This window comes from Pelophylax lessonae (assembly GCF_965119305.1).
Source record: "Pelophylax lessonae genome assembly, chromosome: 3".
Classification (NCBI taxonomy): Eukaryota; Metazoa; Chordata; class Amphibia; order Anura; family Ranidae; genus Pelophylax; species Pelophylax lessonae.
In genome coordinates this window covers 195,369,011-195,385,664 of record NC_138770.1, presented here as the reverse complement: position 1 = coordinate 195,385,664, position 16,654 = coordinate 195,369,011, and the positions used below count along the sequence as shown (strand labels likewise).

Sequence of the window (16,654 nt, the reverse complement as noted above, 5' to 3'; positions counted from 1 at the left end):
CAGTTTGTGTCAAAGGTTCAGGTGGTTTGCCTGTGCATCAGATGCATCTATAAAACTTGCAACAGCAGATTTTTTTCCTCAGTGTGGCTTTCTCTCTAAGGTCTAAGCAGACCAGTGGACTGGGAATAAGCAGGCACATGATCAGTGTTGTATAAGCTAAAATTTAAACAGGTGATAAATTTAAGCTTATTCCCCTTCCCTGTGCCTGTCTTGTAAGACTGCCCAAAAGTTTGAATCTGAACACTAACTGCTTTTGCTTTGCTTTCTTTTTAAAACTCATAGGTGCCTCACTTTTCTGTTGTGGGTGAAGACGAATGACGATTATAAACATAATAGAACAACTTTCAAAAATGGATATATTTAACTCTCATCAGCTTAAATACTCTACCCCAAGACTAACTAACATAGTTTCCCTTTATTACCATTTTCTAGTAATAAATAATAGTGAAGACATGTTTTTTAGTATCTTTTCTTTCAAGTGGACACATACAAATATACATACATAGATACATGGCGCTACAGACATTATTACATACTGGAGATAGCAAGCAGTAGAACAAAAACAAGTCAAAGAAGAGCAATTTATCTTGAGCTACAATGAGACATAAAAAAGTGAAGAATACAAAAATTCATATGGCTCTGATGACATGTGGCTTGACAAGCTGTGCAGTGCTAAGGCTGTGTTGAATTTATTTCAAAGAGAGTTCATCGTCCATGTTCAAAGCACCCATGTGCTTGTTTGTGAGAAAGTCAAACAACGGAATGTTGCAAATGGCTTGATGGATGTCTGAAATGGTAATTTCTTTTGGAGCCCTATTCACAAAAGAAAATGTAACAATGTAAAATGTCCCAGTTTAAAATACAATAACAAAAAAAAAAAAAAATGGATTTTTGTAAGATTTTACCGTAAAATCCTTTTCTCTTAAGCTCATTGACAGACGTAGTCTTCTTGATTCTCAAGAGCTGGGTTATGTTGTCTCCGCAGGAGTAGGACTAGGCAGAAAGACAAAACGTTCTGGCTCCACCTTAGGGGCAGTCCCTGAGGGTATATCCTCCCTCTCTCTGCTACAGGGAATCAGTTCTGTTTTAAAGCAGTACAGAGAATTTAACCCAACCCAACTCAATGATAGAGGGGCGGGTACTACGTCTGTCAATGAGCTTAAGAGAAAAGGATTTTACGGTAAGATCTTACAAAAATCCATTTTTCTCTATCGCTCATTGACAGACGTAGTCTTCTTGATTCTCAAGAGCTGGGACATCCAGAAGCAGTGCCACAAATGAGGGGTGGGATTGACAAAATCAAATCCAATCTAGAAGGCCCAACTGGTGCCAAACTAGAAGTTTTAAAGGCTCATTATAAACAAAGAATGAGACTAAAGAAACATTTTCCAACGGAAAAAACCCTCGAGGTAGACCACTGGTCTCCTCAAATTGCGGCCTGCAAAACCTTGCGGCCAAACGAGGCATCAGACGATGCCATTACATCAACTTTATAATGTTTAGTAAAGGTATGCACCGACGACCAGGTAGCTGCCTTGCACACCTGGACCACTGACGCCTGATGGCGAAAGGCCCATGACGCACTAAGTGCCCGAGTGGAGTGCGCCTTAACAGGGAACGGGGGCTCCCGACCCTTAATAGAATAAGCCTGTACTACCGTCTGTCTGATCCATCTGGAAATGGTCGCGGCAGATGCAGGCAACCCCTTTTTGGGTCCATCTGGGATCACAAAAAGTGAATCCGTCTTGCGAAACGAGTCTGTCGTTTTCAAGTATACCCTGATTGCCCGGACCACATCCAAGGAGTGTAAAGCAAACTCCCGAGGATGACTGGGCTTAGGACACAGGGAAGGTAATACAATTTCTTCATTCAGATGAAATTTTGAAACCACTTTTGGTAGGAAGGATGGATTCGGACGAAGAACCACCTTATCTCTATGAACCACCAGATATGGTGAACGACAAGATAATGCGGCCAGTTCTGACACCCTGCGTGCAGAAGTAATAGCCACCAAGAAGGCCACCTTCTGGGACAACGTGGGTAGAGGAATCTCCCTAATATCTTCAAAGGGAGGTTTCTGAAGAACCGACAACACTAAATTAAGATCCCAGGGGGGTAACGGCGCGTGCACTGGCGGAGCCAGATGTCGCACCCCCTGGATGAAGTTCCGCACCAAGGAATGAGTAGCCAAAGGCTTCTGAAAGAAGATGGCTAATGCTGAGACCTGACCCTTGATAGTACTCAAGGCCAGTTTCTGCTCAACCCCTTGTTGCAGAAAAGCCAATATTCGACTAATCGAATAAGACCGAGGACGGAACCCCAAAGGTTCACACCATGCAATGTAGGACTTCCATGTGCGATGATAAATCTTTCTGGAAGTCGCTTTCCTTGCTTCCACTAGAGTAGGAATAACTGAAGCTGACAAACCTTTGTCCTTCAGCACCTGGGTCTCAATAGCCAGGCCGTTAAAGCCAGCGATCGTAAAGCAGGATGGAAGATCGGTCCCTGAGACAGTAGATCCTCCCTGAGAGGAAGTCTCCACGGGACGTCCGCCACCAGTCTGACCATGTCGGCGTACCAAGCTCGACGAGGCCAGTCCGGAGCTACCAGGATTACTGGGATTCCTTCCTCCTCTATCCTGCGAAGAAGTCTTGGCAGTAACGCGAGAGGAGGGAAGGCATATATTAGCTGGTATTGCCCCCACGGGGCGATCAGTGCGTCTGCGGTTTCTGCTAGAGGATCGCGGGAGCGAGCCACGAATCTCTGAACTTTCCTGTTGAATCGTGATGCCAACAGATCCACATCCGGGGTGCCCCACCGTAGGCACAACTGGTGGAAAACGTCTGGATGGAGGGACCATTCCCCCTGATCCAGGGTCTGACGGCTGAGATAATCTGCCTGCCAATTCTCCACCCCCGGAATGAACACCGCAGAGATTGCTGGAACAAATCGTTCCGCCCAGCGAAGAATGCAAGCCACTTCTTTGGCCGCTCGGACACTCTTGGTGCCCCCCTGGTGATTGACATAAGCCACGGCCGTGGCATTGTCCGACTGGATCCGAACCGGGCTGCCCTGGAGCTGCTCGGTCCAGTGAATCAGACAAAGTCTGATCGCTCTCAGTTCCAATACATTTATCGGTAACCTGGATTCTTCCGGGGACCAAAGTCCCTGGACAGATAACTGACCGAGAATTCCTCCCCATCCGGATAGACTGGCATCCGTGGTCACTATCGTCCAGTATATTGGCAGAAATAACTTTCCCTGGCTGAGCATCGGAGACCGAAGCCACCAGACCAGAGACTCTCTGGTCTGTTTGCTCAATCGGATCTGATTGTCCAGGGATTCCGGATTCCGATTCCATCTGAGAAGAATCTCTTGCTGAAGAATTCGGGTATGGGACTGGGCAAATGGGACTGCTTCGAACGAAGCCACCATCAACCCCAGAACCCTCATGCAAGTCCGAAGGGAAGACCAGCTGTTGGACAGTAACAACTGGACTGCTGATTGAATCTTTCGGAGTTTCCCTACCGGAAGAAAAACTCTTGTCCTGACTGTGTCTAGAATTAGACCCAGATATTCGAGCCTCTGGGTGGGAACCAGAAATGACTTTTGCTGGTTCACCAGCCACCCGAATTCCTGTAAAGAAATCATAGTAATTTCTATGTTTTGTAGCAAGGTCTGAGGAGACTCTGCATGAAGCAGAAGATCGTCTAGGTAACCAAGGATCGATATACCTCTTTGGCGCAGAAGTGCCAACATTGGGGCCAACACCTTTGTGAAGACCCGCGGAGCCGTGGCGAGACCGAAAGGTAACGCCACAAACTGATAGTGGTTCTCCTCTACGGAAAAGCGTAGAAACCGCTGATGTCCTGCGAAAATGGGAATGTGAAGATAGGCGTCCTTGATGTCTATGGACGCTAGGACATCCCCTGGATGCAGGAAGGCTGCTACCGTGCGAATGGACTCCATTCTGAATCTTCTTATGTTGACGAAAGAATTGAGTGCTCTTAAGTCCAGAATTGGATGCACTTTGCCCTCTTTCCTGGGTATTGTAAACAGGTTTGAATAAAACCCTTGAAACCGTTCTGTCCAAGGAACGTGGACTACCACTCCTTGTTGTAGTAAATCTGTGACTGCTCTCCGCAGATCTTCTAAACGATCTGCGGATAGTCGGATATTGGAAGGGAAGAATCGCGCCGGTGGGAGAGATCGAAACTCGATCTTGTACCCTGACCTTATGACTTCGCAAACCCATTTGTCCGGGATTCTGGAAAGCCATGGATCCGGGAACCGGCGAAGACGTCCCCCCACCCCAGTTATGGGTGGGGGCGCACCTTCAGGCTTTGGGTGGTTTATCTTCAGGTCTGGAGGGGCGGGCTTTTGCTAGCCCGACCAACGACCCCTGACGCCTCCTGCAGGAGCTTTGGAGGACTTAGTTTTTTCACCCGTGGGACGAAAAAACCTCTTGTGAGCAGAAAAAGAAGGCCCTCGTCTTTGACGAGTTCCTCTACCTTTAAAATTTTGCGGTAAAAAGGTGCTCTTTCCACCCGTGAGATCTTTAATGATCTCATCTAAGTTGGCTCCAAATAGACGCTCTCCTGAAAAGGGGATATTAGCCAATGCTTTTTTGGAACCTTGGTCGGCTAACCAACCTTTTAGCCACAGTGTACGCCTGAGAACCACTGCTGAGACTGATGCTCGCGCCAATAATGGAGTGGCGTCTAACGCCGCATCACACACAAACTGTAACCCCTGTATCATTTGTTCCAACAAATCTGATACCGCCTGAGGGACCTCTTCTAAGTCCCGGCGTAACCACTTGGTCCATTCAGTTACAGCCTGCGAAACCAGACCAATAGCTATTATAGGTCTGAAAGCTGATCCAATCAAGGAAAACATGGTGCGAGACATAGCTTCTATCTTGCGATCCACTGGATCTTTAAAAGACGGAGCGTCTTCTAAAGGAATAACCGTGGCTTTATTCAATCTAGCAATTGGTGAATCCACCACAGGTGGTTCTGTCCATTTCTTAATAAGGGTTTCCTCAAACGGATAACGCCTGTCAATGCGTTTAGAAATAGTAAAAGTGCGTTTTGGCAGACGCCATTCTTCTTCGATTGGATTGCCAAAACATTTGGGCAATGGAAAAACCTTCGCCACTTTGATGCGTTTTTTAGTCCCAAAAGGGATTTCAGTTTCAGCTATTTCTGATGGAATACCCTGTAACCTTAAGGTCTCTTGAACAGATACAATGAGTGCGTTTACCAACGCTTCCTCTCGGGCTATGGCGGATGCCGAAACATCCTCCTCACTGTCTGAAGAGACAGGACCCGAGACACCAATCCCAGATGAAGTACCTGCAACTGCAGAAATAGGCTCAGAGTCTGAGTCCGAGGTTTCAGATAATAAGGGGTTAGGCGGGGGTCGCTTTCTTGCGCCCTGTCCCTGACAAGCCACTTCCACCCGGGACACAAAAGTTTCCATAATAGCTGACAATGATTCAATTGTCAATGGGGTGCTGGAGGATCCCGCAGACCCCTCGAGGGGATCCGGAGGAGATACATGAGTGGCAGGGTCCATGTTAATACAGGACACCTTTGCCAGCAAAACAAAAAAATTTTTTCTCTTTTTTTTTTGTGTGTCTCCCCCTAGCGCAATAGCGCCGCTCAGAGTACCTGCTTCTCGATCCCACAGAGAGAGAGAGGGACCCCCAAGGCTCACCAACCGATGCAGTGCAGTTTCCAACCAACTGCAGTCAGCGTCTGTCTTACACAGACTGGAAGGAGCTGTTTGCTTTTTCCCGGGTAGAAGGCGTGGCTCCGCCCCCTGTGTACGCCTTCCGGTGTTCCGTGAGAATTACCTACCCGTGAGAAAAACCTACCCCTCGTCACTTCCGGTTCACGGCACTGTATGGAATGCAGCCGTTACATTAAAACAACTGTGCTGCAATACGAATCAACTCCGCTCCTGTGGCTGTCACTTCCCTGCTCTCGGCAAGTAAATATAAAAGCGGCGGCGGGTGTATGTAAACATAAATCACGGAGACGCCAGCCGCTTTTATATTTACTTGCCGAGATCAGGGAAGTGACAGCCACAGGAGCGGAGATGATTCGTATTGCAACCCCGCTGTTTTATTTAACCGCCGCGTGGGTAGGTTTTTTCCACGGTACACCGTCCTATTTCCATACTAGTGCGCATGCGCACTAGTCAGCTCCTCTGTCGTCCCTTTAGGTATCCGGCCCTGTGAGCATGCGCACTGCTGCGCTGCTCAGCTGTTCCTGGCCGGAAGTGACGAGGGGTAGGTAATTCTCACGGGGTAGGTAATTCTCACGCTACACCGGCGTTCCCAGCTCTCCACGAGGTAGCTGGGCTCACAAAACATGGCCGCCCCCATAGAAGAGACATAAGACTCCAGAAACATGGCGGCCGGCGTGACCTGAGGACATACATGCATTCGGTCTACGGCAAAATGGCGGCGGACCGCCGAAATCGTTTTCCCAGCACATCCACCTGCATCTCTGCTAAGAGGCGATATATGGATCTACAGAAGATACACTACACATAAGGTAGGATTATACCTCCTATGTCTGCTGTAATGTTACAGTCTGCTGGGTAGAGTGTTAGCTCTTAAACCAAGTCCACTTCCCACAAACACATGCTGTATTACAAGGGGGACTTGTAAGTATCAGATATATACTGACCATATATGGAGGGGCCCATAATACATACTGCCTCATAACGAGGAAAAAAGGGAACGTTTACTCACCATACCGAACCGACAGGCACCCTCTCTTCACAATACCCTCTCCACCGGGGTGGGGGTTTGTGGACCACTCCGGACGCCTCGACTCTCTGGTACCTGGCGTCCAAGCGAGACTTTTAACTCGCAAAGTCAGTCCCTTCACTGGGACTCCGTCGCGGCCGACCCAGCGCGGAGCTCTGGTCTGCACGCGCTCGTAGGCAGAAACCGGGGTGACCACTGGATCTCAACATCCAGCCCGTCGCCCGGCCCCGCATACTTACTTGAATATGTCGCGGCCGACCAAGCGCAATGCCATGGTCTGCGCGCGCTCGTAGGCCGGCTGGGGTGACCACAAGTGTCGCCCAGTCCGGCATTTTTGCTTGAAGATCTCACAGGAAAAAAACACTGGAGAAAACTACCTAAAAAATGTATTTTTCTTAAAGAAAAAAAGTCTTGCCAGGACCAAAAGATCCCAGCAAGGAACTTAGGTCCTTACTCCTGACTAGACAGAAAAAAACTGATTCCCTGTAGCAGAGAGAGGGAGGATATACCCTCAGGGACTGCCCCTAAGGTGGAGCCAGAACGTTTTGTCTTTCTGCCTAGTCCTACTCCTGCGGAGACAACATAACCCAGCTCTTGAGAATCAAGAAGACTACGTCTGTCAATGAGCGATAGAGAAATTGGATTTTTGTCTTACCGTAAAATCCTTTTCTCTGAAGTTCATTGACGGACACAGTCTTGGTTCTTAACAGTAGGGTTATACTGCCCCCTACAGGAGTAGAACACTAGGCAGGAAAAAATTTCTGGCTTCGCCTATGGGCAGTGCCAGGAGGTATACTCCCTCTCTCTGCTATAGGATGTCAGTTTTGTAACAAAGTAGTGTCAGAAAACAAAAACAATACCAACCCAACTCAAAAAAGAGGGGCAGGTACTGCGTCCGTTAATGAACTTCAGAGAAAAGGATTTTATGGTAAGACAAAAATCCAAATTTTCTCTATCGTTCATTGACGGATGCAGTCTCTGTTCTTAACAGTAGGGACATCCCAAAGCAATGCCATAAAACATGAGGGGTGGGAACAGCATAAAAAAATTCCCCAAGGGTGAACGATAGCCAACCAGGCAACATAGAACTCATCAGAACAACAAGATGAGACCCACCTGAAAAACATTAAAACACCCTCAAGGGAGACTAAAACCCCCTTAAACCGCTTCCTGCAAAACTTTAAGGCCAAAGGAGGCATCTGCAGATGCCAGCACATCCACCTTATAAAACTTTGTGAAGGTAGGAAAAAGACGACTAGGTAGCCGCCTTGCAAACCTGGACCACAGATGCCTGATGGCGAAAGGCCCAGGAAGCACTAAGCACCCGAGTAGAATGCCCCTTAACAGGGAAAAGGTGGAACATTACCCTTAATTGAATAAGCCTGCACAACTGTCTGTCTAATCCATCTGGAAATAGTCGAAGCAGACGCAGGCAGCCCTTTCTTTGGTCCATCTGTGAGTACAAAGAGCGAATCCGACTTCCGAAAAGACACAGTAGTCGCCAAGTACACCCTGATTGTCCGAACCACATCCAAAGTATGCAGTGCAAACTCTTAAGGATGTTTAGGCTTAGAACCCAAGGAGGGTAGCACAATGTCCTCATTTAAGTGGAAACTGGAAACCACCTTCAGAAGGAAGGATGGATCCAGACAAAGCACCACTTTATTCCTGTGAACCACCATATAGGGAGAATGACAGGACAACGCCGCCAGTTCAGACACCCTGCGTGCAGAAGTAATAGCCACCAAGAAGGCCACCTTCTGGGATAAAGTAAGCAGGGGAGTTTCCCGAATATTTTCAAAGGGAGGTTTCTGGAGAACTGACAGCACCAGATTAGGGTCCCAAGGTGGAAACGGAGGTCGCACCCCCTGGATAAAGTTACGCACCAGGGAATGGGTGGGTAATGGCCTCTGGAAGAAAATTACCAAAGCCAAGACCTGACCCTTGATAGTACTCAAGGCCAACTTCTGATCAACTCCCCGTTGAAGGAAGGCTAAGATCCGAGCCACCGAGTAAGAGAGAGGGGGAACCCCAAGAGACTCACACCACGCAATATAGGACTTTCACGTACGATGATAAGTCTTTCTAGAAGTCGCTTTCCTCGATTTAAGCAGAGTGGGAATCACTGCAGCAGACAATCCCCTGTCCTTCAGTACCTGGCTTTCAACAGCCAAGCCGTCAAAGCCATTGACTGTAAAGCAGGGTGGAAGATTGGCCCTTGAGACAGTAGATACTCCCTGAGAGGAAGTCTCCAAGGAACGTCTGCAATTAGCCTGACCAGGTCGGCGTACCAAGCTCGGCGAGGCCAGTCCAGAGCCACAAGGATGACCGGAATCTCTTTCGCCTCGATACTGTGAAGAAGTTTTGGCAGCAACTTGAGAGGGGGAAAGGCATACATCAGCTGATACTGACCCCCACAGAGCCACCAGCGTGTCTGTGGTGTCTGCCAGAGGGTCCCAAGAGCGGGCCACAAACCTCTGCACTTTCCTGTTGATGCAAGATGCCAACAGATCTACTGCTGGAGTGCCCCAACAATGGCACAACTGCTGGAACACCTCCGGATGGAGAGGCCATTCCTCTTGATACAACACCTCCGGATGGAGAGACCATTCCTCTTAAACAAGGTCTGCCGCCTGAGGTAATCTGCCTGCCAATTTTCCACTCCTGGAATGTGAACGGCGGAGAGAGCTGGAACAAAACGTTCCACCCACCAAAGGATGCGTGCAAGGATGCAGCAAGGACATTTCTGGTGCCCCCTTGGTGATTGATATAAGCCACGGCCATGGCATTGTCCAATTGAATGCACACTGGAAAGCCCTGAAGGTACTCCGTCCAGTGGACTAGGTCTCAACTCCAGAACATTGATCAGTAACCTGGTGTCTTCCAGGGACCAGACCCCTTCAGCAGAAAACTTGCCAAGAACACCTCCCCACCCGGACAGACTGGCATCCGTGGTGGCAACTGTCCAGTATAGGGGGAAGGATTTTCCTTGTCTGAGCGTAGGGGACCGAAGCCACCATATCAGGGACCCCCTGGTCACCTGGGTCAGCTGGATCTGGTGGTCCAGGGAATTTGGATCTTTGTTCCATTTGAGAAGGATTTCCTTCTGGAGGATTCTCATGTAGAATTGAGTGAAAGGGACCGCCTCGAAGGGCGACACCATCAGTCCCAGAACTCTCATACAAGTCCAAAGGGACGACCATTTGCTGGACAGCAAAAGCTGAATTGCAGTTTGGAGTTTTTGAAGTTTGTCCAGAGGAAGAAACACCCTGGCTGAGGACGAGTCCAAAGTCAGACCAAGATAATCCAGTCTCATAGAAGGGACCAGGGACGACTTCTGAAGGTTCAGAATCCACCCGAACTCTTCCAGAGTTCTTAAGGGGACCTCTAAGTTTGTCACCAGCGCCGTGGGAGACTCTGCACGGAGAAACAGATCGTCCAGGCAATCCAGGACATCCCCAGGACCGGAGCCAACACCTTTGTGAAGACCTGAGGGGCAGAGGCAAGACCAAAGGGTAATGCCAAAAACTGATAGTGATCCTCTCCCATGGCAAAATGTAGAAACCGTTGATGTCCTGCACATATTTAGATGTGAAGGTAGGCATCTTTGATGTCTATGGAGGCCAGGAAATCCCCCTCATGTAGGGAAGCCACCACCGTGCAAATGGATTCCATCTTGAATTTTTGAACTCGCACGAAGCAATTCAGTGCCTTTAGGTCCAGAATTGGACGCACCTTGCCTTCCTTCCTGGGGACCGTAATCAGGTTTAAGTAAAAACCCTGAAAACGTTTCGAAGACAGAACCAGAATTATTACTCCTTGTTGCACCAGGTCCTGTACCGCCCCGAAGAGAGCCTGTAAGCGATCCGGGGACAGTCGCACATTGGAAGCGAAGAACCTTACCGGAGGGACGGATCAAAACTCAATCTTGTAACCGGACCGTATGACCTCGTGGGCCCATTTGTCTTGTATCCAAGATAGCCACAGGTCCAGAAACCTGCAAAGACGTCCCCCCACCCTAGATACGGGTGAGGGCGCTCCTTAGGGCCGAAGGGGTCTTATCCGCAGGTCTGGAGAAACCCGTTGTTTGCCAGACCAGGGTCGCTTGGAGCCACCCGAGGGGCCCTTGAAGGGGTCTGATCCCTTATCAATTGACCCTGAGGGACGAAAAAACGTTTTGTGTGCCGAGAAGGAGGGACCCCGTCTACGAGGAGGGTCCTTACCCTTGTTAGCCTGTGGGAGAAAGGTACTCTTACCCCCTCCCTGTAAGACCTTTGATAATGTGATCAAGAGTATCCCCAAATGGGCAATCACCTTAAAAAGGTAGATCTGACAAGGCCTTCTTTGAGGTCAGATCTACAGACCAGCATTTTAATCAAAGTATACGCCACTGCTGAACCACTGCTGAAACCGACAGTCGGGCCAATAGCGGAGCTGCATCCAGCGAGGCATCGCAAAGAAAGTGCAGCCCCTGAACCAACTGGACCACCAGCTCCGCAAAGGCGCGGGGGGGGGGGGATTGTTCCCCCTCCAGGTCACAGCGTAGTAACTTTGCCCATTCAGTCAAGGTTTGTGACACAAGGGCAACAGTAAACACCGGTCTTAGTGCAGACCCTGCCAGGGAGTACATATTGCGGGCCACAGACTCCGCCTTTCTATCCGCCGGATCCTTAAAGGAGGGGGAATCCTCCACTGGAATCATGGTAGCTTTATTCAGTTTGGAGATCGGAGGGTCCACCATAGGGGACACAGACCATAATTTAATAAGGGATTCCTCAAAGGGGTAGCGTCTAGCAATCAGCTTAGGCACCCCATGGGGATGTTTTGGGCAGTCCCACTCTTTTTTGACCATATTGTCAAAATACGCGGGAAAGGGAAAAACCTTTGCCGCTCTCGATGGCTTGTGAGTGCCAAAAGTAACCTATGCCTCAGTCGCAGCTGTGTCCTCTATTTTTAGGGTCTCACGCACAGATACAAATAGTGCGACCACCAGTGCTTTTTCTTGCATGGTGGCGGAGGCGGAGGCAGTGGTAGGCCAGGGGCATTTTTTTTTTTAACGGCTACCTCCACCCAGGACACAAAATATTCCAGGATCGCCGACAGTGCATCTATGGATGGCTGGGATGCGGAGGGCCCTGCGGCCTCCAAGAGGGCATCAGGTGGGGAAATGTGTTCCACAGGGTCCATGTCCCACCAGGGGAACCCACAGAAAATTTTGAAAAAGGACACTTTTTTTGAACGTCCCACCGCGCACCCCCCCCCCCCGCCCCCAACCATTGGCATGCCGGCCGGTCCCAGCCCCCAGGGGCAGCTTCAAGCGTCCCATAGCCCCAGTAAGTAAGGGGAGGAGGGATGGGGAGGGGGGACAGGTAAGGGAGGATGCGTGACAGGACCGAGGAGAAACCAGGGGGGTCCGACCATCCTAAGGAGGGGCCGCGTCCACCCCAAAACACACCAGGGGGAGAGAGGGGGGGGGACAACGACTCACCATACCTGGAACTGGTAGCCGCCGTCTCCTGACAGAACCCCTCCCTACCGGAGTGGGGGGGCTGTCGGCCAAAGGGATGTTGCGACGCGGGCCTAGACCCGGTTGTGCGCGACCTGGCAAGATGTTTAACTCGTAGGGCTAGACCCCGTCCGGTAGGACTATGTCGCGGCCAACCCAACGCGGTGCTGGGGTCTGCGCGTGCTCGCTGGCCGGCTGGGGTGACTACTGGATCTATATATCCAGCCCGTACCCCAGTCTGGCTTAATTGATTGTAGATCTCACACGAAAAAAATCCAGATAAAAAAAAACTAACTAGAAAAAAACTTTTTGCCAGGACCAGAGATCATTGCAAGGAAACTAGGTCCTTACTCCTGACTAGGCAGGAAAAACTGACATTCTATAGCAGAGAGAGGGAGTATACCTCCTGGGACCGCCCATAGGCGTAGCCAGATCTTTTTTTCTGCCTAATGTCCTACTCCTGTCAGGGCATAATAACCCTACTGTTTTGGGGTTGATTTACTTCAACTGGAGAGTGCAAAATCTGGTGCAGCTCTGCATGGTAGCCAATTCAGCTTTGACAAAAAACAACTGGAAGCTGACTGGCTTCTATGCAGAGCTGCACCAGATTTTGCACTCTCCAGTTTTAGTAAATTAAATACACAGGGGGTGAAATGAGTGGTGGGCCAAGATTTTTCCTGCCCAACACAGTTTTCATATTAGATAAAATCTTTGAGGAATCCCCAATGGCAATTTGAAGGAACATACACAAGGTTGAGAGTGTGGGTAACCCCAAAAGAAAAGCAGATGTAGATGGGGGAGTTTGTCAGTTACTAGGTACACCTCCCGCTTGGGTTTCACTATACCTCAGTGAATTTATGTATCCACATGTGCTCTATAGAAAAAGTAAAATTCGGTAATTATAGCCATAGTATTGAAACTCCACATTACACAGAGATTGTGGACTAGGGAAAGCCCCTAAATCATCAACCAAGAAAAATTCTACCTACAAAGAGTGGCATAGTCATGATAAATAATTTATGTATCCAACTATGGAGAATATACAGATTTACATACCGTTTCCGAGAACTCATCTGATATGCCACAGCTAAAGCATCCCTTAGAATATCACTGACAAACTGCTCACTGGCCTACAAAGAAAAAGATGAAGTTATACATTAACTGAAAAAACTCATCATGTATCTCAGAATTTAAAGGATAATTTCACTTCACTTTTCTGAACATGTTATATCCATATTTAGGGTATAACTTATAACATGTTCAGCATCAGACCCCTCTCCACTCCCTCCTTGTGGCAGCACGCCAGGAATTTCCACCTGTACATGCTGCTACAGATCAAAGAGAGCATGACTAGTGGGGGGCTCTGCCCACACGACCGTTGCATTGATTCACAGATCCCTGTGTAACAATGAACGAGTACCAACAGCCTTTGTGGCTGACAGCTAGTAGTTCCCAATGCATTACCATGGCACTGTTGAGCGCTGTGGTAGTTCATTGATTCTTCCTGTCAGTGTAAAATAGCCTGCCCGTACACAGCTTACACTGACAGTCTACAGGGGACCTATATGGCATCACCGATCCGTTGGTTGCTGGTGCAATGCTTTCTAGGCTCCTAAAACAAAAAATTGTAAAAAACACACCTGCCAAATTTACCTGCAAAAATATTTACATTTATTATTTTTTGTTAAAAGAGAGAGAAAGAGAAAGAGAAAAAGAAAAAGAGAAAGAGAAAAAAAGAGAAAAAGAGAAAGAGAAAAAGAGAAAGAGAAAAAGAGAAAAAGAGAAAAAGAGAAAGAGAGAAAGAGAAAAAGAGAAAGAGAAAAAGAGAAAGAGAAAAAGAGAAAGAGAAAAAGAGAAAGAGAAAGAGAGAAAGAGAAAGAGAAAGAGAGAAAGAGAGAAAGAGAGAAAGAGAAAGAGAGAAAGAGAGAAAGAGAAAGAGAGAAAGAGAGAAAGAGAAAAAGAGAAAGAGAAAAAGAGAAAGAGAGAAAGAGAAAGAGAAAAGAGAAAGAGAAAGAGAAAAAGAGAAAGAGAAAAAGAGAAAGAGAAAGAGAAAAAGAGAAAGAGAAAAAGAGAAAGAGAAAAAGAGAAAGAGAAAAAGAGAAAGAGAAAGAGAAAAAGAGAAAGAGAGATGTTAGCCAAATAGTAAATTGCATATCTACTCCAAATACATACCTTTAGAACCATTTCTTCCACTGGGGATGCATACACATTTTTCTGAATTTCAGTTGGTTGCAAGGAGATTCCAATCTTTGAAAAACATATAGATTGTTACAACTGATGTTACATATATATAAAAAAAAAGGAAACATTTCCATAATTCTATGATGTATTAAACATAAATGACAACAGCATACCTAATTATCTTTCTAAAATAGCTAATGGCCTATTTTGTCAAAATGTCTAAAGGAATAACTTTGTTTGTCGTCTACAATAGCCAAATAGATTTTACTAAAGGGTTCATGCACACTGTACAAAAAATGTCAATTCACTTGGCATAAAAAATGCTCATATAGTGTTTTTGTACACAAACACACACACACACACACACACACACACACACACACACACACACACACACACACACACACACACACACACACACACACACACACACACACACACACACACATTTTTCTGCTCGAAAACTTCTCTCATTCTTGCAAATCAAGAAGGTTTTTTTTCTGCCTCTAAACGCTGAGCTTAAAGTGTTCTAATGTGCATGGACACATAGGACAACATTACACAGTTTCTACAGGCAGGAAAAAAAATGCAAATCTCATGTAGAAGCAGCACTTTTTAAGCCCAGTGTGCATGGACCCTTGTGATGTTCTAAAAGAATCGGACTGGTTGCTATGCCCAACACCAAAATCTTCTTAAACCCAAGTCAAGCAGAAAGCACATCTCAAAGCCAAACCAACGTCAACTGGATGATTTCACACACTGCCAGGTGCTGACTTCAAAGCGGCCCATCTCAGCTGATGGACAAACTTTGAAAGGAAAAAATAGAAGTGCACACTGAAAAGCCTCCCAGTTCAATATGTATCAGATAGGCTTCATCTTCTTCTTTTCCCAAGCCATGCCCCTAACATGTTTCACCCTCTCATGAGCTTAGTCATAGAGGTGTGCATGTCTATCTTTTTCTTTCACAAATAAAACTTCTTCTTTCATACACTGATAGAGAAAACAGTTGATGATAAAGGCAATTATGTACACATACCCACAGCAGTTAATTTCAACTTCTACAGAATACAAAGTAAATGGGCATATGAGCGAGTTATGGCTTCTGACATATGCAAAGTTCTTTGCTTTAGTAAAGTTTACATTAATTATCACACTTTTGAATTCTGTTCATTATTGTCCAACTCCAACCAAAATTTGGATTTTTTATTTACCTGTAAAATCCTTTTCTTGGAGCACATCACAGGACAGGAGTTCATATCCATGGCTACTTTGGTTATGCTGCCACATTCACCTGAAAGGACACCCAGGCATAAACCCCTCTTTCCCCAACTTAGCTAAGCCTCAGTTTGTAGCAAGTAATGAGGAGCAGACACAAAAGGGTTCTCTGTGTCCTGTGATGTACTCCATGAAAAGAAAAATCCTAAATTCTTAATCTATCATCACAGGACACAGCGGAGTTCATAATGATGACAACTTGGGATGTCCCAAAGAAATGAACATGAGGTGTAGGCAACATAGCCACAAGACCAACATGCCCAAAACAGAACAAGACCCCATTACAAGGCCGCCTGCAAGATCTTCTGCCCAAAACTGGTGTCCACAGAGACTAAAACATCTACCTGGTATAACTTTGTGTTAAAACAAACAAGTGCTCAACAAGTGCTCAAACAAACAAGTGCTGTCACACGCCGGCCCCACGTCACCCGGAAGAGCCACCTATGCGTTCCAGCTCCCGCTCAAGGCGCAGTTATCCGGCGTCATACGGAACACCCAGCCTCCTCGAGGCATGCCGGAGCACCCGAGCACCAAGCTTATACCCTGGCATCCCAAGAGGAACATTGGAAGCCTCCCCATCAGATGCCATAGGAATACGGTGAGCCTACATTGTTGATTGAAGGGGGATAGAGAAAGGGCAGTACACACCTGGCTGCACTGGGTCTACAGTACATGTGATGCTATTAAGTGAATGGCCATACTGGCCAAATAGCAAACATTCATCAACAGTGTACACAGCCTAACCACGGTGTAAGCCTGCGCAGCCATCTTAAGATACTGCGTCTCTCCCCAGCTCCCGTACCTGTATCTGCCAAACTAGGAGAGACTCTTTGGTGCACGGTGACCAATGACGGCCTGTTATTGCCATCCCAAATCTTAGAGGACCTTCACTCACCCTCTTTGAGGAC

The 16,654-nt window shown here is 47.4% G+C and overlaps 1 protein-coding gene across 4 annotated transcripts in view; it reads right to left on the bottom strand.

Annotated features, from left to right (window-relative positions):
• Positions 1–438: 438 nt before the first annotated feature.
• Positions 439–16,654, bottom strand: part of YEATS2 (YEATS domain containing 2) — a 198,148-nt gene continuing 181,932 nt past the window's right edge. For all 4 annotated transcript variants that reach the window (XM_082252197.1, XM_082252199.1, XM_082252196.1 and 1 more), the window contains exons 26-28: positions 14,463–14,537; positions 13,347–13,420; positions 439–813 (exon numbers count right to left, since the gene is read on the bottom strand). In XM_082252197.1, coding sequence (XP_082108323.1) covers positions 690–813; positions 13,347–13,420; positions 14,463–14,537 — 273 coding nt within the window. In that variant the 3' untranslated portion in view covers positions 439–689. The remainder of the gene's footprint in view (positions 814–13,346; positions 13,421–14,462; positions 14,538–16,654) is intronic.